The 21,761-nt window shown below is 46.1% G+C and overlaps 2 protein-coding genes across 3 annotated transcripts in view; both read left to right on the forward strand.

The window, feature by feature from the left end:
* LOC119387222 (isopentenyl-diphosphate Delta-isomerase 1) overlaps positions 1-21,761 on the forward strand; it is a 110,326-nt gene that overhangs the window by 85,674 nt on the left and 2,891 nt on the right. The gene's annotated exons all lie outside the window — the stretch shown is intronic.
* The window catches only part of LOC119387223 (isopentenyl-diphosphate Delta-isomerase 1), a 109,641-nt gene that overhangs the window by 84,989 nt on the left and 2,891 nt on the right, over positions 1-21,761 (forward strand). The window contains exons 1-5 of one of the 2 annotated variants that reach the window (XM_037654543.2): positions 11,085-11,300; positions 12,709-12,935; positions 14,619-14,711; positions 15,171-15,301; positions 18,597-18,780. In XM_037654543.2, coding sequence (XP_037510471.1) covers positions 11,281-11,300; positions 12,709-12,935; positions 14,619-14,711; positions 15,171-15,301; positions 18,597-18,780 — 655 coding nt within the window. In that variant the 5' untranslated portion in view covers positions 11,085-11,280. Of the gene's footprint in view, positions 1-11,084; positions 11,301-12,708; positions 12,936-14,618; positions 14,712-15,170; positions 15,302-18,596; positions 18,781-21,761 lie in introns of those variants that run through there. The other variant, XM_049413445.1, reaches the window with a different exon arrangement.

Here is a 21,761-nt window from a genome sequence, read left to right on the forward strand (position 1 = left end):
AGGTGTACTTTCCCATTCTTATTTTTCCCTAGCCGCATCATTTGTGCCAAAAAAATGAACATTTTGCGTAAACAATTTGCATTAAAATATTTGATCTCGTCCTGGTTATTTTGTGGACTTCATTTTTTTGTTATCAGGCGCTTCTTTAGTTTAAAAATGATGCAGTTCCAAAGTTTACGTGATATTTCCTGTACCTCTTACACACAAAAAAATTAAAAATTTGAAAAGATTGACGACAGTTATTCCTGAAAAGATGTTGCGGGCATGGTAACATAATATTTTTATGAAAAAGCACATTTCTTACTCGTTCTTGACAGTGCGCAGCATTCAAGAAGTGATTTGCAGCATTCAATACAAATTGTCACCGGTTATACATGTTATTCATATACTTAGTCGTTCGCAAAATTCAATGAGGAGGTCGCATTGCAACGTGAGCCCCCCCCCCCCCCCCCCCCGAACAAAATTCCTAGCTACGCCACTGACTATAGCGGGGTAGAAGAGTAAAACAACAACTAGACGTCACACAGTGCGAATTGCACAACGAGGGTGTCCCCACCCACTACAAAGTGCATACAGTAAACCAGTTTACACCCTTAAGGGGTTTGGCGGGTCTATAACTAACACCCTTACACCCTAGGAAAGGGTGTTTTCACGTATCAAAACACCCTTACCATAGGATGTTGCCATTGGCTCAACACCCTTATCATATGGGGTGTTTCCAATGACCTAAACACCCTTATCACTAAAAAAACGTGAAAAATAAAATCTACCAGTCAGGACTTAGGGAACATGCAATTACAGATGGCATCAGCTTAGAAGGTGCACACACGCGCCAAATCGTACACACAACAGAGCGTATTGTAAAATACCCCATGGACGGAGCGCTCGCTCTACACAGCCTTACACTGAACATCTCGTATATATAGCCGTAGCAGGGGCGTAGCCAAGGGGGGGGGGGTTCAACCCCCCCCCCCCCCCGAAATTTTTCAATTTTGCTTGCGTATATATGCGCGCACGCATACAAACGCGCGCACGAACATACATGAAGAATGGTTGAACCCCCCCCCCCCCCGCGAAAAAAATTTCTGGCTACGCCCCTGAGCCGTAGTATCCTAAGCCGCCGTTCAGTGCCGGTGGGGATATTGCTGTTCCGTATAGATGAACATTAAACATGAAGAGAATAGGCGTAAAGTTATGGTATACCTGTAGATAGCCGTAAAAGAGAGATATCTTTTAATGTAAACTCGCCTAGGATCCAACGACTTTTTAATCAGCGAGTCCCAGTTATCATCTGGCACGCTGTGGTATGGGAGGTTGTTTTACTTAGAACGTCACCCCTTAAAGGCGCTTTGGAGAAGGAAAACACCCTTACACCCTAATTTTTGCAAATTTTGGTTAGGCAAAAGGGTGTTTTGCTTGCTTGAAACCCCCTTAAGGGTGCGAAGTGGTTTACAGTGTAGTTGGTACTTCCCTATATCTAAAAAAATTATGATGATTTATGACGTGGTAGATACCCTGCAAGTAGTTGCCCCAAGAGAGTTGACAACGGTCCCCAGAAAGGCCTCTCTTCCAGCTTTCGCTGTGACTGTGCTGCTTGTTCCGCCCAGGGCCGACGTGTTTAAGTTTTTTATTCATTCACTAATTCGCTTTTTTTTTTCAGTTGCAATAGAAGTTTTTTATCTACATGCTATCGTTCACCTAAACTTGGTCATTATTTTTGTAATTTATCTATTCCGCAAATTACCCTCTTATTATATTTCATGCAAGAGTTCTTGGGCGATCCCGCACCGTGGGTGTGAGTGACAGAAACTAGGCGAACAACAACAACCTTTGAAATGTTTTCTTTTTCTTTCGGTACGGCCTTCAGAGGAGTTTCTTGCTTAGAAGATTACATAGCTCACTTGAAAATAAGCAATATAATTGCGACTGATGCATCAGTATCAAAGGAAAAGGCTGGGGTTGGCATCTTCTCTCCTTTTCTTGACTGGTCTTTTTCGGTTCGACTTCCAGATTATACTCCTATAATCATTGCAGAATTCTTGGCAATTGTTCTAGCATTACGCAAACTTCCCCCAAGTGAATCAAAAGCAGTGATAATTACAGATTGTCTCTCAGTATGTACTGCACTTTCTGCGACAACAAATGTAACACTCATTCGTTTGTTTAGTCACCTCATACCGGCAAACTTACAAAAAGTTCAGTTGCTATGGGTACCAGGCCACCGCGGATTATCTTTGAACGAAATGGCTGACTCATTAGCCACAATAGCCCTGAGTGGACCCCTAATCCCAATTCAAGTTACCAGATACGGCTTACGCGACAGCATTAAAATTCAGAAATGCTTGTTTGCAAAGAGAAATAGGCAAATTCTCATTGGATAAATTTAAAGACTTCGCACATCTAAGATATTGCTGGAATAAACAGTGGTGTTTATCTCGCCAGTTAGAAGTTTCATACACCAGATTACGATGTAGAATTTCGCAATTGAATTATTACCGACATAAAGCTGGACTCAAGGCGTCCTCGTTATGCATGTTTTGCAATGAAATTGAAACAACAGAGCATTTCTTTTTATTTTGTCGCCGCTCTAATCAGAGAAAAAGATACCCTGTAGCTCCATTTAAGAAGTTAGGATTAGCAATGAATGTTCCAGTAATTTTATCATTTGGCGGCACTTCGTTAGGTTATAGCCACAGGGATGTCTGCTCTGCTGTGTTCGATTACATAAATGCAACAAAAAGATTACCGTGTTAGTCTATTTATATCTCTTCACAATCTTGATTTGAAATCTGTTATTATTTATCTTAGAAACCGAAACGATAGTCTGACCGCTTGCTCCTCAACAATTGCATTTTTAACCTAAATTTAAAGATTTGTTTAGTATCATAGGTGTTTACCTTAAGCATCCTGCCGCCCGGTTCTCGGCCCATCCCCCTTTGTGGGTGAGCGCCATCAGGACGAGGACATCATCATCATCTTGCTTGAAGCATCATCGACATCACCCTTGACTTGGTGACTTGGTTGACCGCCCTCGCTGGCGAGGAGCCGGGGTTGCCGAGATGTGAGCCGTCGTCCAGCATGAGCGCGTGATCGAGGATGCCGCCAAGACCGCCGCCAAGACCACCGCCTGGCCGGGGCCCGTTTCCCCGAGGCCCACCACCGCGAGGCGTCAGCCCTGGCCGGGGTGGCCGCGGTAGCCCAGGCCGGGGCACGCCCGGACGGGCGTCGCCTGGACGGGCGTCGCCAGGACGCGGCGCGCCGATCCCACCGCCAGGCGCCGCTGCACCGCCAACGCCTCCGCCGCCGACGCCACCACCGCCACCAGCACCCGAGAGCCCGCAGAAGAAAATGTTCGAAGACCTGATGGCAAAGAAGCTGGCCGAGTGGGATCGCATGATGGGCTCAGGCAAGGACGAGGAACGCGCCCAGAGTTTCGACATGTTCCGCAAGCTGAGCGACGAGGAAGTCGACCTGGCCAACAGGACCGTCTCGAAAAACAGGCTTAAGGAGTTCATCGACCTCCAGATCCAGTACTTCGACCAGCTGGCCGGCGAGAACAACCCGAAGCTGAGAAGTGAAGGATTGAAGAAGTTTCAGCAGGTCTGCGAGAAGGAATTGGCGTTGGCCAAGGCTGTCGGACCAAAGGAAGCGCTGCTCGAAGAGAGCGAGAGCAACTCCGCGCTGACTAAGAAGCGGAAAGAAGAGGACAAAGCTAAGGAGGACGAGGAGAAAGAGAAAAAGAAGAAAGAAGAGGAAGAAGAGAAGAACAGGAAGGAAGAGGAAGAGAAGAAGAAGAAGGAAGATGAAGAGAAGAAAAGGAAGGAAGATGAAGAAGCTCGGAAGCACAGTGATGCCCAAGCCTTGTACGGAATGCATGCCATGTCAGGCATGATGCCTCGGATGATGCCTGGCATGCAGGTCCCTGGTATGCCTCTAACCATGACTCCAGAGCAAATGCGAGCGATGATGATGGCTTCCCAAGCGGCATCCACGAGTCGCACTTTCGCCATGCAGCAGCACTTCGACACGCCCACAGGCATGATGACAACCGGAATGCACGACGTTATCGGCCCCGTGACTGAAGGCTCTCACTTTGGAAAGGAACACAAGCCCCTCACGGCGGAGCAATTCACAGCTCCTTATAATGCTGACAGCACATTGCAGTTTCACCAAAAGCCTGGCCATTTTCCATCCAGGCTTCCGTCCAGGCCTCCATCCAAGTCTTCAATAGCGGATGTAAGAAAGGAAGGGACCGACAAAGATACTGAAACACCAGTCTCCGATATTGATAAAAAGCTCAAGCTACTTAGTCAGCTAGAATCAGCCAGGGGTGTATTGCAGAACCACTGCTCACCTGGCTCAAGCACAAGCATGGCCGAAGAAGTGAAGAACCGCCTTCGTAAAATAAACCGGCTGCAGATGAAAGTTATAGACGAAATTCTTGGAAGCAAAGCAGACCTGACGTCAGAAATAGTGTCCGACCTTCGACCTGAAAAATATGAACGGGAAAAGTTTGATGATGTGAGAAAAGAAGGCGGTGCTGCGGTCGATGTTAAGGAAAAGAATGGTAAGAAAGGGAAGCGTTCTAAAGAGCCGAAAAAGATAGTCGTGAAGCTGCCTGAGTACAGTGAACCTAATATGCACGTGGTGACCGCCTCGATATCTCGGTTTGATGCTCAGGGTGTGTGCACGCGGACTACTGACCACTGCCCCGGGCCACAAGAGTCCCGCCCCGAAGTCATCTGGGAGAGGCCCCGCTCTGAAACGAGGGCACCTGACAGGATGAGCATGGCTGGACCTCCCCGTGATGCAATCGCAGACTACGGGCCCCAGCCAGATATTGGACCACGTTGCATTCATTACGAACAGCACATCGAGTTGATCACGGACAACGTGCCGCACTATCACGAAGAGATGCTGCCGCCTGAAGAAGATATGTACTACCAGCAACCAGCTTTTCCTGCGCCTACTTATTCCGTCCTACAGTCGCAATGCTTCACGCCGCCTCCTTGCTTGCCTCTGGAATTCGACATAATCGCACGAGGGAACCTGAGTTTCCTTCGAGAGGTCAGCGACGTGGGCGTCGACGCAGAGGAGAAGGAGCCAGATGACGAGGAGGACGAGCTGTCACTCGATCTTCCGCTCGATCCTCCACCAAGCAAGCCCCGTATGCTCTCCAAGACGACCATCATCGTTAACCGGCCCGAGCAAGGCGTGCAAACAGAAATAGCACAGCCGCCACCAGCCGAGCCCTTACAGCCGACACAGCCTCCGCAACCTGTGCCTCCGCAGCCTGTGCAGAAGGCACCAGAACCGCCGCCGCCTCCATCGCCGCAGATTCACGTGCAAGCTGTTGAGGTGAAGCAGAGCTCGTCGAGTGACAAACGCTTCGCCAAAAACTGCGAGGAGAGCCTGCAGAGAATCGCCGACTCAGTCGATGACATCCTCAATTCTCTCAGTTCCTTGTCGTCCGACTACGCCCAGGGCGCAGTGCGGCAGCGTCAGGACCGTTACGACGACGACTCCTACGACGACTCTTACAACGAGTATGATTTGTCAGAATCCGACGACCCACCACCTCGCCACCAGAGGCAGAGATCTAGGGGTAGGCGTCGCACTAGCGGCTGCGATGACGGTCCTTCACTTTGGGGCTGGGTCTGTCGAAGTGTCCGTGCCATAAAGGAGGGCTCACCATCCAGGGCGAACCAGAATGACTCGCACACCATGCAAGTGGCGAATCGAATCCGTGAGCTGGTGCAAAGGGTGATCCAAGCCTCCAACGAGGTCATTATGGCTCGCAAGGCGATCCAACAAGGTGGGCTGCAGGGGGAGATCGCCATGCAAAACGTGTTCGAAGCCGAAAACAAACTGTGGCAGTTGATCAACCTCGAGAGCCAGCTGGCCAACGAGCTGGCCCAGTATCGAACGCTTGACACCGCCTCGGACAAGGCGTACTTCGACAGCATCATCCAGGCGGAGGACAAAATCAGACGCCTGATACAGGTCGAGACGCAGCTGGCCAATGAGATTGGGGCGTGGCGCCAGTCGTCCCAGATGCCTCAGTCGACGTCCTATACACGCACGACCATGTACAGGGTTCCGGGAACCGCTTACAGCACTTCATCTGCGACACCCACCGGCCTGCTGTCGCCCTCCACGAGCTCAACAGGCTACACGTCTTAGCTGCATTTGCTCGCTGCCATCTGTTTTCCGAGTTGATTCGTAGTACTTGGAATAATACTAGAGCTGTGCGAATTGCAAAATTTTTGGTGCGAAGCGAATTCGAATAAAGATTGAGTGCGAATCGAAGCGAATAATCTTCGAATAATTTTCGAATAATTTTCGAATATTTCTCAAATATTTATAGAATACTTCGAAGCGAAATTACAGAAAAACGTTGCAGAGAATCTCGTATGTTCTTACGAGACAGGAACAATTACAAGTCATAAACGTGATGAAAGAACAGATTTATTCCTAAGGGCTTTCGTATCGTGAAAAATAAAAAAATTGATTTTCGAAAATCGAATTTGTAGTTTCTGTAACCCTCTTCTGATGCCAAAATATCGTCACTGAAAACGACGTAGAAGTGCGGTATATATTTTGTTGCGCTTGCCGAGGTGGCGAAAATTATCGCGGAAATCGCAAAAAGAGAAAAAAAAAAGAACTGCTCTTAAAAAAATTATAGCTCCGCAACCGCGCAATCGGGCGCCACCATCTTAGGCTCGTCGGAAAGAGCATTTCTCCGTCTCCAAATTTCCCGCTTCAGATAGGTCCTCAAGAAAAAAGCGTACAAAAAGCAAATGTTTAAGTTCGTTTCGAGGCCTTCGGCTGGTTCCATCCGCCCTGTTGCTCCAGCACGCCTCGCCATTAGTCCTATCCTCGCACCGGGAGAGCGTCGTCTGCTGCTTGCACGTCGCGAGGTCACGGCTGTCTAAAGTCGCGCTACTTAGTGACTCGTTCGCCCTTGTTCTGTGTTCACAGGCCGACGATCATTTAGAATATAATTACGCTTTAGTTTGGCAACTGCAAGCGGAACCTCAAGCACCAGATTACGATAGCGCGCCGCGCCCGTCGCGAACATCGCAGACGTGCGTCTCGGACCGACCGTTCTGCTATCAGCATTTCGCACCTCGTGACGAACACCATCGTGGGACGACTCTTCTAACTCGCGATCGAGCACGACGTACTTTGAAACATCGGGTACCGCGGCCACGCACACCGCGACCGAGCTCGGAGTCGTGGCTAGGCCTAACTCCGTTCACGGCGCCGATGTATACGAGACGAATTCGAACTTTGCGGGCAAGAACGTCGGACATGTGAAAGCGAAAAAGCCGCATTGTGTTTCGTCGCAAGCAACGAACCGCATCGCCCGCTAGCTCCTCGGAATCGTGGATGGGCATTTTACGCATCGGCAGCGGAATCTCCCGGCAAGCTCGTCGCGGAGCGACCGCTCGGGGCACCGGTGGAAGCAGCTAGCAGTTACACACGTCGGCGCCCCAAAACGCACGACCAAGCATGCTGCACGCCAACTTATCGTCGTTATAATTATTTTACGTTATTATAAACCGTTACTAAAAAATAGTATTTTTTTTTTCGGAAGTTCGAATACTGCGAATAGTAAAATTTCGGTGCGAATCGAATAGCAAACACTATTCGAAAAATATTCAAAAGTTCGAATATTCGCACACCCCTAAATAATACGCATTTCATGGTAGCTAGACGATATCTCCATAAAGTTAGCTGTCTACTTTTGCGTATTTAATTTTTAATGCCATAGCGTTAAAGAGTCTGTGTCGCAGAAATTTCTATGTCGGCGTCGTTGGGCGCAAAAATTCTGCGTTGCCCGTGAGAGAAAAATCGCGATGGATGCAAAGAATAAAATGTTCGGCAGATCCTACGCATTGTGGGAATCGATTTTATACGAAGAAGTAAGCGAGCAGAAGTCTATGCCGCATTTTTCACTTTTAGCCAAGCGTTACGAGGTGTATCGACGTCTATGTGTAGAATGAGTAGATTTGCGAGCACCATGAGCTTTCCAAGCACGTCGACTACACGGGCGCGAAAGGGCAGCTCATTGCGACTTACTTTACAGCACAGACGTCACTTACGTCACAACGAAATAGACGCTGTGGCGCAATGATCGGCATATTATAAGTCGGCATGTTCGAGCAACATTTTACACTATAATTTTACAATTCGCAATGCCCATAGACTGTCACGCCACCAAGCGGATGTGGGGAGGAAGGTTAGCAGACGACACACCGGCAGCCGCTCCCTACCCAACTAAAAAAACGACCTCGGCTCTATGCTGCGCCAACGTGCATGGCCGACCTGGCCGGCCATGGCCCAAGCTTGGCCGACAGAGTTGGGCCGAAGTTGGGATTGGTTAATGGCCTTACACCGGCCGACCTTTGGCTGCTACCTTGTAGACAGTAGGCGGTGCACATCTGGATCAAATAATCTTGTGCGAATAATGTAGTGCAAAAAAAATGACAGCCGACGCTCAACGCCCATACAAGAAATTTTCGCTGGATGGATGGATGGATGCTATGAGCGTCCCCTTTATAACGGGGCGGTGACATGTCTGCCACCAGGCTCGAAGAAAAAAAAGAAAAAAAGAACTTCCTTGTTTCAAGTTGGCTTAATACCTTATCTACACTGATTAAATCTATGTTATTATACAAAAAAAAATATAAATTCACGGTCCATCTCTCTGCCTCTTAAGGCAGAATGACCTTATTTTTCCCATTATTTATTTTTGTACTTTATCTCTACTTTTCTGCCACCAATACTCTAACCGTCTCTTACTTATTTTCTATCGCGGACGTGTTCAGCTTTCCATTGTTGTCCCTAAAACCCAAGGCTTCATGTAGACTCGTGCCCACACGTATACCTGGGTGAATATCGCCACATTCAATCAGTACATGTTCCACCGTTTCCTTAGTTCCCCCGCAGCATGTACATTGTTCTTCTTCGTTACTGAATCTCGCTTTATAACTACGCGTTCTAAGGCAGCCCGACCTTGCTTCAAACAACAAAGCGCTTCCCCTTGAATTATCATAAAACCTTTCCCTCCTTATTTCGTTTTTTTCCCTTTCGGTAGTTACTCAGAGCCGGCTTCTTTTCCATCGCTGCCATCCAATAAGTCCTCTCCGCCTCTCTGACCTTCCGCTTAATGTTCCTTGTTGCCATATCGCCCGCACTGCTAGCCGTATATTTACTGGTGAGCCTCATAGTTCTTTTTCTCCACTGCGTGTCAACGCTTTTTCTATACAAATACCTGAAAAGCTTCTCTGCCCATCTACTCTTCTTCATTTTCCTGAGCCTCTCTTCGAATCTCATTTTGCTCTGAGCTTCCCTCACTTCAAAGCCTGTCCATCTCATATCACCCTTTACAGCCTCATTTGTCGTCTTCCCGTGAGCGCCCAACGCGAGGCGGCCCACCGTCCTTTGATTTACATCCATTCCTGATTGTAAGTACCTCTGACTTCATGCACACAGTTCCCAAATGTAAGCCCCGGGACCATCACACAATTCCACAGCCCTCGAAGCACCTCGTACCTATTGTATCCCCATAAAGCTCTGTGCTTCATAATTGCAGCATTCCTATTTCCCTTTGCTACCGATGCTTTCTCTTGTACCTCCATATATCTGTCCCCCTCATTTACCCATACTCCGAGGTACTTGTGCTCGCTTACCCTCGGTATTTTTTGGCCCTGTATTATGACCGCATGGTCTTCGTACGTGATCACTGAATACCATCAATCCACATTTTGTTGCACTAAATCCTAGCCCTAGAGCCTCACATTCCCTTCCGCATATATCTGCCAGTCGCTGTATATCATCTTGACTGTCCGCAAATAAGACAATATCATCAGCATAAAATAGACCTGGAAGCTTCTGCTCAACCATCGTGCTGACCTGTTTGTGTGACAAATTAAATCCAATGTTGCTACCTTCTAGCGCTTTTTCTATCCTCATCATGTACAGCATGAATAACAGCGGGGACAAAGGACATCCCTGTCTCCGCCCCTTGCTACAGCTGACCGAGAAATAATGCGCGCGGTGTAGGAAAAAAATTTGCGCCTACAGATATAAAGCAATGTCGGCTTGTCGCTGGCATCATAGTACCTGGCCAACGTGGTAGGCAGCAAAGCACATGGCCCTACTATAGGCACTATAGCCCTACGGAGGACCACGTTTGGTCGCCCGGGCATTGGGTGCCGACTCTTTCCCTATCATTTGCCGACCGTTGGCTGAACGTCTTCGGCCAACTAATAACCAGTGTAATTGGTTGCCAATCAGGGCCCCACTTTAGGCCGCAATTGGTCGGCCAACAATACCGGTTGCCTAGCGCTGCCCGTTTGTTTGTCAACCATTGAAGTTGGGAACACATTGAAGCAAAAAAAAAAAAAAAAAAACGCGAGGCCAAAATTTTTTTGTCAATATCCCTTTAAAGGTTTACATGATTGTTCGTAGAGGTCACAATCTAAATTTAAAAGGATATTGGTCGTGTATACCTCTAACAGTAACCCTTAGAGCTGACCGAGTGTGCGCCGTACACGTTTAAGCTTTTGTATAGTTAACAGAAATGAGGGCGAGGGTTCCACATTTGGCGATAACGATCAGGAAAAGGAATTCTAGTTCAAATAGCGCGCGCACTTGAAGTGCATTAAAACCATGATCACGGTGTAGCACCGGCTAAGCATCGGTACACATCAAACGGGCTGGTTGTTGGTCCACTTCATTGTTCAACATACAATGAAGTAATTATGAATTTAATACTAATTACAGCAGGTTTTGCTACAGGTGAAGAAAAAAAATGTAGCACTAATAACGGCCACAAGTAACAGATGGCGCTGGCTCACGCGTTACTTCAAACCAGCGTTTGATTCGGACATGTTGCCGTCTCAAAGTTTTTACGCACCACATGTTAATCGTTAAATAAAATTAACCCTTGCTTTACGTATTGTGTTATTAGTCCTTGTCGCCAGGCTTCAGTTAAGGTGCCTGTTTGCTTTTTACTCTGGAATACTACCAGGTTTATCTTTTATTTCGGAACATTTCTCTGGCATGCTGCTGGTGTGATGCATCCACACGTACTATTTTCCTTTTCGTGTGTGGCGGTGAGCGCTTCGCGTCCACTTCGTCGCAGCTGTGTTCTCATCGAATAGGAACGAGGTCGGAATTAGCAAGATTGAAATGCCAGTGACGTAAACGTCCAGCGTATTACCCTTTTATATTCTCTTGGAAGTCCCTACCGCAGCTGTTAGCGTCAGCATGATCCGCAGTGTCATGAGGTAAGATAGTCCGAATATTAAACGACATCGTGTGGCATTTTATTAAGCTATCAGCTAGCTCTGTTTGAAATATGTCACTGGTGTCTGACGGATTAAAAGAAACGAGAAAGATACGAAGCAGCTGGCTCATTACTGAACAGCTGGTCGTCGGCTGGTTACCGAAACTAGATGCGCCCCTTGCGAATCCCTACAGCTTTAGCAGACGCCCTGCACTGCTGCGGCAGTAGCCGAATTACCGTGCGCTCGTTCTTCTTTATTGCTTTATTCATACGTTGTAAATGCCCAGTCGCGTTCTATCCTGTGAAGCATTGTCCTCTGCCGTCATAGTTAAATGAATATTTGCTAGAGTATGAGAGTCCGTACTGTGGAGCATCGCACGGGTCCTCTCAATCACTCTAGCTGTGGTGCATCGCTTATTCCATTAATAATCGTCTGACGAGGAAATAGCTTGACACTGAGGAAGGCGTTGTCTTCCTGTGTCAAACATAGCCTGTTTGAACTTCGACTGCCGTGGGCCGAACCAGCGCGGCAGGAGGAAAAAATTGTTTCTCGAGGAAAGCTTGTGACCTCATCTGGCGGGCACTTTCTTCAGCTGGGTCTCCTGTCTGCGCGTTCGCCACTTGTAGGCATGTGCTACGATAGTCGCGCGCGTTGGTGCGTGCAAACGCAGCCGTGCGCAGTTGAGCCGTGACCGCTGGTACTTAAAAAAATTGTGTGCAGTGGTGCGGATCACATCTGTAGGTCGTGTGTAAGTACGCTTAACTTATTGTATGCCTTATGCGAAAGATACCACTATGGATGTCTTTCCCCGCTTTCCCGCACTTTCCTTTCAATTATGTCTATATCTTTCGTTTGTTTTCAGTTCCAAAAAGCTACAATATCGAAAATGTACATAGGTTGTTTATTCACATTTTTTTGTCCAAATTAGCTCGCCAGTTTGCTTGCGGTATGCGATTTAGTTGCGTAATGTCGGATAAGCGTACAGTATACGTGTTAATTGGTAAACGTGTAGATGTACTGCACCTTTTCAACTGAACTGATTGCATTACTTCCTTTGTACTATGGTGCATAGTCGCGAAACGACATACGTACTTGACCATTGTGCTTATTAGATGATAGAAAGAACCCATTCCCTCCTGACAGGTGATGTGAAAGAAATGAAAATATTGTGGCATATTTTCCATAGCTTGAACGGGAAAGTACATCATGCACATGTGCCACACCAGCTGTGGAATCCTGTCTGTGCGCGGCAAAGTGGCAAGAACAGTGGCAGGGTCATTACAGAAGCAGAAAATAACTAATAGGAAGGCACACCAGCTATTTTAATACCAACAATGTCTGTTGAGCGCAGCAGTCTGCTCGTACTCTGATTCGTCGATCTGATTCAGTTGCACTTCGGCTTTTGTAGGCAAGTGCTGCTGCCACAGGGGAACATCTCGAAGAAGGGCATGGCCGCAGCAAACCTAGCCCGTGCTGCCACGACCAAGCCTGCCAGCAAGGCAGTCAACCTGGAACAGTTTGACCCAACGCAGGTTCAACTGTTGGAAGAACAGTGCATTCTAGTCGACGAGCAGGATCGCGCCCTTGGATCGTGCAGCAAGAAAGACTGTCACCTGATGGAGAATATCAACAAGGGTGTGTGCTTGTGATACAAAATGCTATTTGCCTTTATTGTTGTAGAAAAGCTATATCTAAGATGAAACTTTCATTTGTTGAAAAAGAAAGGGGAGGTATTATAGTAACGAAATCGTTCAGAAGAGATCGTCACGAAGTGAAGTCATATTTTATAAGCTGCTTTATCAAACTGTACGGGCATGCTCTTGCGTCATTGTCTAAAGTATACCTGAATAGAGTACCGTAAAATCCCAAACAAGCGCCCCCCTCTCTTTTTTGGAAGGTTTGAATAATGCGCATATGACTGAGCAAGCGCCCTCCCCCCCTCCTTACCCTCCCGCCATTTTTTTTCAACCTGTTCTCCGCTATAGAGTCCTGCAGCAGCGGTTTCTAGGAACCCAAGTTCTGAGAGTCTTCAGATATGTGCACGATTTCTTAGTACTTTTACAGTGTGGTGCCTCGGGGTTGCATTCTGAGTTGTCACAAATTGTTGGAACATGTAAAGGACATCTTTCCCCCTTGTCATAACAGATGAAATTTCACACAAGGATTCCTCCCAGTTCAGTAAAAACAGTAAATGTATATGTATTCAATAAAGCATTTCGTTAGAAGCATATGTGTGCCCTCTTCTTAGAGGCTGTTCTGCCGTCATCTTGAATTTTGGTCCTCGACCGAGCAAGGGCCCCCCTCCGAATCTTGTCCGATTATCTTTCACAGTAGGGGGGAGGGGGGCGCTTGCTCGGGATTTTATGTTACTCTTCGCCTGCTCGATGAGATAGAAAGTATATATGCACTGTCTTCCTAATCACAGTGAGTCAGGTTCATTGTTGCCTTGCAGTTCCCCACTTTCACTTTTCATCTTGGATCCTGTATAAACTTGAAATGTTGTTCAATACATTCTTTTCAGTGTCAGAGATGATACATAACTATTTCTGACTCAAAGTATAGAGATGATAATTGTCGAACACCCTTATAGCAATCTTTAAACAGAAGTTCAGCAAATTAGACATTCAGGTGTTTATAAGAGGCAAACCCCGGGCTATACCTTCAAGATTTTCACGATACTGCAAGCACTGTCTTGCAGGTAAGGCCAAGCACCTGCATTGGTTCTCAGTGTTCTGGATTTTGCTTCATTTCAAGCTATTATGGTGGAATTATTTTCAGTATCACTGTCAGAGGCATTATTTTTGCTAGCTTTTTATGACACATCCAACTCATACTTCAAACTGTGGAAATTTGGCATGGAAGATGCTCTGTGTTGGCATTATATTAAGCTCGCCCATAAAAAGACACAAAGTAGTAATTACGTAAAATGTATCTCCAGCAAATTTTAATCGGGTACTGTCACCCGGTACCAGCATTTCCGCATTATACCGTGCAGCAACTGTGTAGTAATTTAAGCTAAGAGTTATTTCATAGCATTATGAATTAAAGGAGATGTCAGTAACGTGTTTCAACCATGGTACAACAGCATGACCGAGGCACTGTGTAAAATGTATGTACCAATGCTTAAACAATGGAGCTGGTGCACATACCTGGCAAAATGACAGCGATGTTGCAGTTAAACGTGTGCTATTTTACAAGGTTGTTAAGCTTGTCTGCGACTTCATTGTGATGTTTAATGCAGTCTTGTGAAGAATACAGCAACTTGGCCATTTTCTGGTGCCACTGATTTGTTTCTTCTTTTTCTTTCTTGCTCTCCAGGATTTTTGCACAGGGCCTTCAGTGTCTTCTTGTTCAATTCGAAAAATGAGCTACTATTGCAGCAGCGATCTGATGCAAAGATAACCTTTCCAGGTAAGCCACTCGGGTACCGACAAAATCGCAATGCCGTACCTTGTGTTCCATAAATGTTACGGTGCCACTGTGTGTTTGTGATTGGTTGTGTCAGTGATGTCTATTTCTGTAACATCATCACTGATGTGACCAATCAGTTGACACCCTACTTTACATTCACCATCCTCTCCACCTCACAATCTACACCACGTTCAACCTCCTTTTATAATACAGCCGCCGCAGCATGAAAACGCCTGCTGATCTCCAATGAAGTATTCACTTTAGCACTCTTCAAGATATTGTTTTCTAGGACGTCCCACGGAACATTTATGGGATCGAAAGGTGCTGTCTTGAGAGAATCACACTTTTGCAATTTTAACGTTTTCCGGTGCTTGAGAATTCCTTTATTGATAAGGAATTTCTTTACTGTTATTACTGAAGGATATGGGCTCCTCAGTGCCTGGATCACTTGATTTGCAGGTCGCTTCACAAACACCTGTTGCAGCCATCCTCTGCACGTTCCGGATGAGCTAGAAGAAGCGAATGCTCTAGGTGTCAAGAGGGCAGCTCAGCGTAGGCTTTTCATTGAGCTTGGAATCGATCCCAAAGAGGTGATTGGCACCTTCTTTTGTCTCTTTGTCTCACCTTTTTGGGCATTTCTCTGATGGCATTAAGAAGTGTCGAGTGTGAGAGAGACTTCTTTTGATCTTTAGTAACAGAAGTGATCTGTTTAAGAAATTAAAATTGGTAACGGATCACAGTGTCACCCAGAAACTATGTACTTTTTTTTACAGCTGAGAAGCATAATACAATTAGCAGGACACAATAAGAAAAGCACAATTACTGAAGTTGTGCTGTGTTTGATAATGGAACTGAAAGCTGATCTGGTTGGTAGGAATTCATGGCACTGAACTGCCATAAGCTTGAAGGAAAGCGGGCACATGTAAGAATGGTGCAACGAGGCATTACCTTGCAACGCTGATTTTTTTCGGAAAAAAGAAACAAAATAATTGTGTGTATACATTTACAACAGTGTGAATGCACGGAACTGCAGCTTATCGCTGAATGAATTGTTACACAATACTGCTAGTTACCTAAAGAGGCTGTTTAGCACTTCGAAAACAGCAGAGCTGTCACAGAATATCCACGTAACGCCTAAAGAAGCTAATTTTATGGCATTGGTAGCGATGCAGCAGCTAACTGTGACCCGTTCCACAATATTAGTCAGCTACTTAAAACTTGTTGTGTCAATGCACTTACTAAAAAAAAAACATTTATGTGGGGTAAATATGCCAGTTAGTTTAATTGCTTTTGCTGGGAATTCATATTGTTCCTCAGAGAGTCCGGAATAGCTTCTTTTGAATTCGGGATCATAGAGAGGGAACTCTGTGATGCCCTAAAACAAGCGTCGACATCCTTTTTCTTGCCAATCGAGATAGCCTGGAAGATACTAGCCGGGTCGATGACATTTGTTTCCTGCATCATTGTAATTACTTGCAAGATAAGTAAGAGGTAATGGCATTTAATTCTACTGCCTCTACGCGTACTTGTGCTTGTCACTTGCCACATGGTAACAACAAGAACACCAAAGCTGCCACTGACGCAAGGCACGTGCCACACAAAATACGAAACAGTGTCAGTTTTGGATGTTCTCTGACGACAGCACATAGCGTGTTTGACACGTTTTAAAGGGTGCCTGCCGGTAGTGTAGTGGTTGCGGTGCTCAGCTGGTGACGCGAAGGTTGCGAGTTCGATGCCGGCTGCAGCGGTTGCATTAAGATGGAGGTGACATGCTAGAGGCCCGTTTGCTGTGCAATGTCAGTGCGCGTAAAACACCCACCAGATGGTCAAAATTTCTGGAGCCCTCCACTACGGCATGCCTTATAATCATATCGTGGTTTTGGCATGCAGAACCCCAGTTATTATTATTATACGGTGCCCGCATGCTCTCCCTCTCCGCTGCTCTGGGAACAAGGAGAAAAGCATTCAGGTGCACCTTTGCCCCACAGCTGTTGGGAAAATGGGGGAAGAGACACTGCTGCACTCTCTGTGGCACACTGCGCGATTTGAAGAAGTGCGTTCTCAAAAACCACATGTAAATTAATCACTTGATCACTTGCGTCAACGGAAATTTCAATTTATTGCCGCTTTCTTCCTTTGCAGTACTAGTGAAACTTTGCTGTATTGAAATCATTGATAATTATGCTTTGTGATATTGAGGTTACAAAAGTTCACCGACGATTATGATACTCACTAATGCGAATTCTGAGTGCAGCTCAGTGTTGCGGCAACGCCAACTGTGTTTGAAGTTTTGGCTATCTGCAGTTGTAGGAATGTAATGTTCATTAAATATTGCCACAGAAACTGCCAGTGCTCAATTGTTACGCACACCACTCTTTGCATTGCTGGCGTCGCGAACCAAGTGAAACGCCGGCAGCCGCATTACGACTAGCAAAAACCAGCCGCAGTGCACAAGCATGGCCGAGGGGCCAGTGCGCATGACGGAGGAAGAAAGTGAGGTTAGAGGCCAGTGGCTTGAGATATCGGCAGACTCTGCGATTGCTCCCTTTCATCCTCGTTCGCTCTATCGATTACGCCAACGCCAGCCAACAACGGTGACGCCGCTCAACCCAGGAACGGGCTCCTAAGAGCTGTGCTCGAAAACGTGTGGCAGCTCCACTACTGTGAAACCTGAAGAAGTGCGTAGCACGGGCACTCAGCAATTCCCGTTCGTAGAGTTCCCACTACTCCGTTTACCAAAGCGTCGATGACGCCAATGTTTGAGGTAAGCATTGTAGGGTTCGCCCGCCTCGAGTAGAAAGGGAGATTCGCAAACTCGGTGTGCGGCATGTGCACTACTTTTTGCTGCACTTTATCGACTTCCTGCTTGTTACAGCAGTTGAGATACGCGTCGTCTGCAGTGAATTCCGTCAGGTTGTTTCCCCATCAGATGTACGACGCAGCACCTTCAAAGTGTAGGGGGAAGCATAGACTAGTGCACGAGGGGGGCAGTGGGAGTGCACCCCCCCTAATCATCTGAGGGGGGCGTCAAGTCTGCCCTATACCTTCACTTAGTCGGACCTGTCCAGTCGTTGTTTGCAAGTTGATTGTTTAAAGTGCAAGTTCTCCAAGGTGGCAATCTGGGCACCTGCGTTGGTAGTCCATGCATTTTTAAGAACGGTAAAAGTGCTATGTATGTGCATGTGTGTGTGCGTTCTTTGTGTCGCTGTTTCCAGTGCACTTTTACTGGTCTTAAATGTTAAGTGCAAGGTTATAGTCGTGCAGGTTTTCGATGATAATGGCAGCCGAGGACCACTGATGGTCACCGTAAAGCCAGGGACCAAAGGTGGGCCGTTGTGGGAAGCATGTCATCGCTTTGCATTTTTGCATCCTCTGCGAAAGGGGGAGGGGCTTTGCCTAAGGGGGAGGGGGCTTTCGCTCAATTGGCGAGATGGTGGCGCCCTCTCTTGCGTGGCCTCGGAGTAAGCTGCAGGTTTCAGAAACGTTTTCAGCGATTTTTAGTTAATTACTGCGATTACTTCTTGGTTATCTCTGCTAATTATATTATTTTAGACTTTATTTGTTCATTTTAATCCGGTTTCGAGCATTGCTAGCCTTGTTATGGCCTGTATTGAGCGCTTTACTGTGAGCGTGATCACGCCACATGATATGCATGGATGAACGACAAGTCGGGCTCCTGAAGTGCTTCCCACTTAAAATGCATTGTGTTTATAGATCTAAAGTCATAAAAAATTGTATATTTTGTTACATCGAGAATTTTATTATGTAAAGTTTGTTATATATAGGTTTAACTGTATTCGCTTAGTATCGCTTATGATGGTGGTGATTAGCATGCGCAGCTCAGTGTTACTGACATTTGACGAAACGGTGCTGTTGTATTCGTAGACGCCTGTAGATGAGATACGGTACCTCACCCGCATCCTCTACAAGGCTCCTTCCGATTCCACCTGGGGTGAAAACGAAGTCGACTACATCCTCTTCGTGCACAAGGATGTTGCCATCAAACCCAATCCCAACGAAGTGAAGGAATCCCTCTACATTTCAAGGAAGGACATCTCAGACTTCATATGTGAGCACACATCCTTCTTATGTCTGTTACTCTTTCCTAAGAAGCAGACCTTCAGCATTATTGCAGGTGACGGACATGGAGAATGTCATTTTTCCAGTCCCAAGATTTAACTGCAGATTAAGAGAAAGAATGGGCAATCAGTAATTATTTTCAAAGTGATAACCTTCGCAATTCATACTTGGAGTATCCATCATACATAGCATGGCTGCCATATTGTTTATACTGGGTGTTCTTTTTTTTGTACGATACCAGATTTTTTATAAAAGTCCTATCACAGTAAGGCTGTTGTCGCTTTCTCACATGCAATCCACGTCGAGGCAGAAAAACTTTGCCGCAGTTAAAATGACACTGTTACCACTAATTAACAAAAACTTCTTAATTAACTGTTTAATTATTGACTTGAAGGCAGGTGTTTATATGAGAAAGTTGTAGTGCGTACCAATTTATGGCATACCTGTATTTTACAAATCACAAAAGTTGCACGTAGTTCGAGATATTCTTCATCGGATGCCAAGGGCGAAATCGAAACTAATCGCGCAAGGCACGCACGAAGCATGACCGTTCCGCTATGTCAAACCGGAGCTACCCGTCACAAGGGAGCGATGAAATTTGAATGAAGGTGAGCCGCGGCCGTATGTTTTCGTGAAAAGCTGCAAGTCATCTCGCTTGTGCCCACACATCGCCTTATTTTCACACGTAGTGTTTAGTGCTTATCCGTTTCTTTCTAACTGTGCACAAGAAAACCGCGATATCAACCTTTTCTTTGTCTGGTAGGCATAAAACTCAGGGGCTGCCAATTCGGTGCTTCTTCTTGCAGACACGCGAAATAGTTATTCGCGCCTCTTTGAAGTTTAAGAAAGAAACACATAAGCACCACCCATCGCACACAAACATTAAGCTGTCTACTTGTGTATTTCAGAATGCTTGCTGATTTTGCTGGCCAGATTCTGCTTCTGCGGGCCGTCGTTCAAATTGCGTCACTTCCCTGTCACGTGGTGTCCTGGTGTTCCGCTGCACTTGGTGGGCGTCGGGTGCAATCAGTTTCAATTTCGCCCTTGAAATTCAATGATGAATATCTCGAACAATGTGCAACTTTCGTGATTTCTAAAAAAAAATGGGTGTGCCATAGAATGGCACGCACTACAACTTTCCAAGATAAACACCTGCCCTCAAGTCAATAATTAAAGAGGTAATTAAAGAATTTTTGTTAATTTATGGCAACAGTGTCATTTTAACTGCGGCAAAGTTTTTCCACCTCGACATCTGCGACATGTGTTCATGTGCGAAAACAGCAAGAGGCTTACCGTCATTGGTTTGTTATAAAAAATATGTATTGTCTAAAAAAAAAAATCCCCTGTATATGCATACCTGCCAACCTAGGGATATCGAAAATCGGGAGCATCGCAGGGGAGAGGGGGGGATGCGAATGACAAACAAGTCATTTTTTGCTTCTTAGGACCGCAGTAACGTCACTCACAGCTCTGCGTAGACACCAGAGATCATACCGATGCTCATAACTAGGCGCGCAGGACAAAATGTGCTATGACCCGAGAATATCCCCTCCGCACACTTCGCTCACTTCACCGCATAATGTTGTACGACGGCAAACTTAACTAGCGGGTGCTGCACTGTGATGTTACCGCAAGTTAGTCGTCAAGATGAAGATAACACGCCAAACGGTAAATAACCAAGGCCACTCACAGACACGGCGGCATCTTCTCCCTTTACATCAGTATGTAGGAAGGAGGGTTTCACAGCAAGCTGTTCTTTTTCCTTAAGGCTAGAAAATCTTTAGAACTGTTGTCCTTTGTTATTTGATATCAGGTGGGGTTAGGGTTGCTTATCGGGAGATTTTAGGCCGCGCCCGTACTATTGGGAGGATGGGTCGGAAATCGGGAGTCTTCCGGGCAAATCGGGAGAGTTGGCAGGGTATGTATATGAAATTTCTTCCTTAGTTGTTCCAGGGCAGTGTGGAAACATCGTTAGCATTTCATGTAATGGCTTGAAATAGACTTAAAACTGTATATATATTCACAATTTTATTTGGCCCCTAATTGGCAAGCACACTTTGAAATTTGCCTATGCATTACTCCTAATATTTCCCACCTACTTTCAAGCTATGAACATGGCGAGTGACCTAGTAAGCACTTAAAACTATTGATTTATTCTCTCGTCAGCAGAATAACTATGGGAAGGTAATCATAGGGGAGGGAAAAAATTCAGGAGCCCTTTCCCTATCTGGAAAATGGGGGTAGCTGAAGCTTGGCATGTGCAAGCCTAACCTACTACCTTTCTTTCTTTCTTTCTTTCTTTCTTTCTTTCTTTCTTTCTTTCTTTCTACCGCACTGCTCCCTCTCAACTGTTCCCTTCCTCCATGCCGGAGTGGAACCGTCATCAACGTGTTTAGCAGTACAACACTTCATTTGCTACAGGCAACAATAACAGTTATACGTTCGTACACAGGCAAGAATGAAATGCGGCAACGTGGAATGACAAGTCGCCTCGATAACCTCGGTAAACTATCAGACTGTCGTATCAGAAACGACTGATCACCGACTAGTCCATGATTCATTCTAAAAAGACAAGGCATGCAAACACGGACACAAGAAAGAAGTCAGGACACCACAAACGCTGACTAACAACTGAATAAACACACAAAAGCGAAAAAGAAAGAAGGCACGAAAACTTCTCCGCGCATGCCCAATCAATAAGCGAACCTATCAATCTGACATGCGTGGGGGTCTACGTGAAAGATCATTGTTAAGGCATTTGATTTCATCTTTATGCAAGTTAATCGATGGTTGGCTCACGCGTGCACTGCCACTATTCTCAATATACCATGCCTCAATCATCAGGCGCGTTTCTTCATTCCTATGCCGGTACAGAACTGCGCATTCGTCGAACTTTGGCGTGCACTTACACTCTCGACAAAGTAAAGGTAGATTAGAAGGTGAGCCTCCGGTTAGTGATCTCTTATGTTC

This window comes from Rhipicephalus sanguineus, chromosome 3, assembly GCF_013339695.2.
Source record: "Rhipicephalus sanguineus isolate Rsan-2018 chromosome 3, BIME_Rsan_1.4, whole genome shotgun sequence".
In the NCBI taxonomy this organism is placed as follows: domain Eukaryota; kingdom Metazoa; phylum Arthropoda; class Arachnida; order Ixodida; family Ixodidae; genus Rhipicephalus; species Rhipicephalus sanguineus.